At 39.0% G+C, this 6000-nt stretch overlaps 1 protein-coding gene across 1 annotated transcript; it reads left to right on the top strand.

The window, feature by feature from the left end:
* The first annotated feature begins 2748 nt into the window (after nucleotides 1–2748).
* On the top strand, nucleotides 2749–5225 carry XB5848002.S (uncharacterized XB5848002 S homeolog). Its single transcript, XM_018244042.2, has 3 exons — nucleotides 2749–3259; nucleotides 3774–3924; nucleotides 4841–5225. Exons 1-3 carry the CDS (start codon nucleotides 2800–2802, stop codon nucleotides 5055–5057), a joined length of 828 nt encoding a protein of 275 aa, XP_018099531.1. The 5' UTR covers nucleotides 2749–2799; the 3' UTR covers nucleotides 5058–5225.
* Nucleotides 5226–6000: the final 775 nt, after the last annotated feature.

Below are 6000 nucleotides of genomic sequence, written 5' to 3'. Positions count from 1 at the left end.
ATACTGCTACTGAAAAATGCCTTACCCTTTAAACAAAACAGGGATTGTTTGTCCATATATTGCAATATATTTAAGCTGGCCAACTACGTCAAAGTCATCCCATATCTGGCCAGTCCTATGCTCAATTTTCATCTGATTCATTAAGAATTCTATTGCTTCATTATACATTTTACAAAGGGACTAAGTTTTACCTGCAACTTACTTGCTACCACATTGGTACCACCCATCCAAAATGTTAAAGAATGGTTTCAGTGACACCTTGTTATAAGAGAAAGACTGTTTTAAGAAGAACTTTTGGGTAGTTAGATTAATAAAGGTATGGGACATATTTTCCAGAATGCTCAGGACCTGGGGTTTCCTGAATGAGGGATCTTTCTGTAATTTAGAAATCATTTTTAAATATTTGATTATAAGAAGTCTATTGGAGACTGCCTTCCCGTAATTGGGAGCTTTTTGGATGACAGGTTTCTGGATAACAGATCCCGTAACCATAACTTACTGCTGTTAGTGTTCCAGGGGAAATGATTGTGTATTACTTTTTAATACATGCATATTTTTTATTTTTTTAATTGGCCCTGTATGTGGAGCCAAAACTCCCACTGTCATTTATTTTCTGAGCATAAGTGAAACTTTACCATAACAATAAGCTTGAGAGGTGGCTACTGCTATCTTTTCGCTTTCCTGCTGGATGCAGTGAGCTCTCTGCAGAAACCTATTCTAATGCACTTGATACTTCATCTGTCAGAAATCACAACAGTTCTTTAAAGTGTGAAGAAGGAGATGTTTTTGCCTAGACTTTTTGTTAAACCCCCGTCAGACGTGTCATTTTTGTAATCTTTTATATGGGCAGCCACAGACCTGCCTACATCAACTCACTCTTTTCATTGTAAACCTTATTTTATTATCACTTTATTCCCTCTTTTTATGTAAAGTACTAGTTTGTTTGGTAACATTTACAACTTTTTTTCTGAATGCTATCTTATATAAAGAGAAAACGAGACAAAATATTCCCATGTGTGTTTTTTTTTTTGGCATAAATAAGCCACATGGCCACGACATCATTATATAATTGTCTCATTATCATTCATTTTCAATGAGTCTGAATGTTTTAATAAACTGGGAAAAGAAAGAAAAAGCTATTAGAGAATATTCCCATTGACTGTTATACAACTTCGCCAGTTTTTTCTTGCGACTTTTTTGCATGTTTTTTTTTCCTTTCATAAATTCCAACTATTTGAGGTTTTAGAAAATACATGCATATTTTTCCCCTTCTCTTTTTTTCTGGAATCCAGAAAAGAATGCCAACTCAATTTTTGATAAGCCAGATCCAAAGTGCCAAATCGCAGGGACATTGCCAAAAAAACAGGTGTAGAGGACAATTCGCTAGCGAAAGAGACTGTCGGTATCGTACGTTAACACCCTTTGACCAGGCGACTGGTCGTTACTCCGCAAATTCGCTAAAGTGTGAATTTTACAGAACGTTACCCCTTTCGCAAGAGTTTTCCCTCAGCCACCTTAGACCAGGTGAACTGAAAAGATGAAGCTACATCCTCCTCAATCTTATGTCAGTGACATCATATCCTGTAAGCCGGAAACTGATAAAAGTTGTAAAAAACGCGGGTGTTTTTTAAATTTTTCAAGCGGGATTGCCTTCAGAAGTCCTAACTATTAACATTTTTTTTCCAGCCAAGGGGTATGCCTCATTAGTTTTAGGGTGGGCTCATGTCTGGGAGATTTGAGGATCTCTTTATTCTTTATTTTGATTCCTTGGACATTTATAATAATAAGTGGCCACTTGCGCCAACATCTCTAATAAAGATGTCTATACGCCCTATATGTACCTGCCCTATTCAAATGTATCTAAGCTTAAGAGTACTAATGAAGTTTCGATAGGCAGAATTGAACGCTAGCGAAAGATCACTAAGAAATGCTTGCGCTGTCGAATTAACGCTAGTGAAACTTCACCAGCATTCGGTTGCCGAGACTCAACTTTGCATTTTAATGAATTAGCTTAGTGGTAACGAATTTACACCTGGCGAAGTGTGGCGTTCGCTCGAATTTACACCATAGTAGGAAGGAAGTCCCTGTCCCATAAAGCTTACAATCTAAGCTAATTTAAACTGCCACTAGAAATAGCCATGATACTGAAGGGCAATCATTAGATTGTAAGCTCTGGTGTTCAGGCCCCAATTCCTGGTGTTAAAGGTGTTATATTCAGCTGCAATAAGAAAAACTCCTGCATCTGATGTGTTTTTTTTTTTTATTATTCCTTCCCTGGGGCTCCACACACTCACGCTATTTTACTGAGGCTGCTATAACCCTGCAAAACCCCAGCAGTACTCTATGTACATTCTATTTGTTCACATGAAGCTTTGAGATCAATAACATAAATATATGGTGGATGCAGAAGAGATAAGATTGCTGTATACATCTAAACTGGCCGCGTTTGGAATCTTGCCTGCTTTTTACTACGTCAAGACATGATACAAGTATTGCAATAAACATTCCCTGGCTATATTTCAGTATAGTATAGAAGAGATTGACCAAAAAGCTTACAAGCGCTATTACCATAATGGCTTGGTGTACAAAGCCAAGTCATTAGCTCAGCATGTGAAACACATTGTTCAGAGATTTGACACCAGCTGCCTACTTGAAAGAGCATTCCTTTCAATGCCTTGTGGAAACACCCTTAATAAAGGAGCTTTTGAGACGTGGTTGGGTGAGGGGGTCAGGAAAGACTATTTAAAGGCATTGTGTTTGTAGAGAAGGCATTACAACACAAGCCCTACAGGAAGAGAGATGGGTACAGTTTGGCTCTGGATATGCCTAGTTTTACAGGTTTCTTGGACTTTCCCCATGCACTTTAGGAAACATAATGAACTCACATTGCTGAGAAACAAAGTGGAAAGCCATGGAGATCCCAATAACTTCATCAAACAAAGCAGAGCAGATACTCCCTTTAAGGAAAGAGTGGGCACCTTCCCGGAGATGACTGGTGGGAGACGTAGCAACAGACAGAACATACTGAAATACTATCGTGCGCAGTGTACCTACATGAGCCAACCATGGATACAGAGCCAGGATATTATTTACCAACAGGACCCCAGCGCCATGTTCCTGTTCAAAGTCTATACAGGGTCCTTGAGGCCAACTTTTCCTCATCAGAATCTTTTCAAATACATGAGCAGAATTTATCGGTGCTGCAAACTTGGGTTTACCTGTAAGAGGGTAAAAGGCCTTCAGGGAACCTGGACTCCTGGTAAGTGGACAGAATATTTAACCAGTATGTGCTATATCCAAAGACATTTTGTATAAGTTTATGCTGTAAACGTGGGGCCGGGTGCACACGCCCCAGACCTTCAGCTAGGGGGGTCAAACACCAGAAAATATCAAAAGAGGCTGGCACAAGCCTGGACCCACGAAATAGTGAAGCCGAAGTCAGGTTGTAAAAGAGTTAAAAAAGCTTACATTTATTTTCCATAATTAAGAAACAGGCTTCACGCGTTTCATGTCTACCAGGGACCATAATAACTATAAGCTTTTTTAACTCTTTTACAACCTGACTCCAGCTCCACTTTTTCATGAACTTTGTCTGTTTTGTATTTAAGACAGCTTATATGAGAGGGAGCTGCCATAGTGATTACTTTAGCAGACACATTGTGTGTTTACTACTATGTTGTCACTACCATGCATGATGCATATTACTAGTGCTATTTCTCATAAAATAATAAATCAAATGGACAAAAACTGACCTCTTCTCTGTCTTTATACAGGTAGTGGGAAGAAAGAGGTGGAATTCTCCATTGACTCCGACATCTTTAATCTTTCGATTCTAAGGGCTGAACTCCACTTGGAAGTGTCCCTTGCAAGTAACCAGCTCACAGTTGTTCCGGGCCTTACAGCAAAAGGCATCACACTCGCAAGGTATCTCCTAAATTCACACATACTTTAAGTCCAACTAATATTGAATTCAGGTCCCAAACATTCCAGATAATAGATCCCATACCTGCAATACGCAGTAAACTGTTTTTGCCTCTGAATTGGTTCCTATCCTTCTGCAGCCCCTGCAGGCACCTATTCCAACACAGTATATATAATGTATCATAAAAGAGAATCGTTTGCTGACAAAAACTCTTATGAATCATGTGATGTTAACTGTAATCTACTGACATTGGAAGACAGGAGGCCCCCCATCTGGTCAATGTCTGCCAAAGTGAGTTTCTTTTTTGCAATCTGTGCAGAAAGGGAACTATTAGGGGGGTTATTTACTAAACTCGGAATACCTGAAAAACCCTGAAAATCCCCAAAATCCGAAAAATTTGTGATTTTTTTTGATTTTTTTTTTGTAATAATAATTATTATTACAAAATAATAGGCTTTTAAAAAAATAAATAGGCTTTTAAAAAAATAATAGGCTTTTAAAAAAATCACGAATTTTTCGGAATTTATTAAACCCCGAGGGCTAAAAAGCCTGAATATAAAAACACGACATCTCAAACCTGTCGAGGTTGCATAAAAGTCGATGGGAACAGCCCCATTGATTTTTGGTTGTGTTGGGGGTTTCGGGCAATTTCACAATTTTTTCACAGCTTTCGGGGAAAATTCAAGAAAAAATCATGAAAATCGTTGCTTTTCCCGCAAAGGTAATTTTCAGGAAAATGTAGTAATAAATAATCATTAAGAACCCGAGCGGCTTAGATCGGAGTTTGTAGCAGCCGATACTGAGATAAATTCGGACCTTGATAAATAACCCCCTTAGTGTTTGTATTGTTATGGATGGAGGAAAACCTGCAATGCCTGCCAGTCCTATTCTCATAACTCTATTGCTTTTGTTTTGCAGCTTTACAGAATTAAGGAGTGATCATGTCATGGAACTGGCACTGGATGCAATGTCCCTTTTGCAAATGTTAAAAGAATCAGATACAGAGGATACAAATGAAGACGTAACAGAGCTGAGCTTGGCATTGCACTGCATACACAAGGAGCACCCTGTTCCTTGCCATCTCTATGGGGTGTCACTGCTTCACCCACCCTTTCTAGCTTTTCAGTACGAATGAGAACTTGCTATTGGATTCACTTCCGAAGAAGAACTTCACCGATTCCCTAACGGGCGCAGGCGTCACTTCGCTAGCAAAGGAGATAGACGCTAGCGTTGATTTGCACTCTAACCCCAGATGAAGTTTCGCTCTGGTGAACGGACGTAACACCACAAATTCACTAAAATGCAGATTTTACTAAAGGCTACATCATTCGCCAAACTTGCCTTCTTCCAGCTCAGACCAGGCGAAGTTCAATGGAGTGCATAGGACAACATTTTTCTAAGTCCCAAAAATGCTGGCATCTTTTCCTTTTTTCTGAGTGATAGCCTGCAAAGGTCCGTAAATTTTTTTTTTTGGGTAACCGGGTTCCCCCCTACATTTTGTAACATATGGAACATAAACTATACAGTGGGCTCATGTGTAGGGCATTATAAGAACTCAATTTTATTTATGAAGGTTCCCTGGACTTGTGTAATGTAATGTATTTGCTGCAAATTAGGCAACGCTAGCGCATCTTTGATGATTGCCGAAGCAACACTAGCCAAAATTCACTCTTTAGGGAATTGGCGTTGTCCTACCAAATTTACACTTGGCGAACTGTTGTGATGGCTGTGAAGCCGTCACTGGAGAATTTTCACGCTTAAGGAATTTGCCCCTCTGTCTTCATATACTTGATGGATGGACTGTAAGATGCTGAAGGAGTCACTTATCCATGAAGGTCCTTTTGGAAGTCATTAAAACAATATTCATGTGTCCATGGACATATTCATCATGTTATAAGTGATTGGGACAATCAGCCTTCCATTTATTCGCCTGGTTTCTAATTTGAATCAAAAGCAAAAACACTTTTCTTCGTTATTGGTAATTTTCATGTATTATATAAGCAGAAAACTGTCTTGGCTATTTATGACTTTAATGCTGCTTCCTTATACTCCTGGTCCCATATTAATCATATAAGTGT

Source organism: Xenopus laevis, chromosome 1S, assembly GCF_017654675.1.
Source record: "Xenopus laevis strain J_2021 chromosome 1S, Xenopus_laevis_v10.1, whole genome shotgun sequence".
Taxonomy (NCBI): Eukaryota; Metazoa; Chordata; class Amphibia; order Anura; family Pipidae; genus Xenopus; species Xenopus laevis.
The sequence above is the reverse complement of the archived record's forward strand: the minus strand, read 5'-3'. Positions and strand labels throughout refer to the sequence as shown.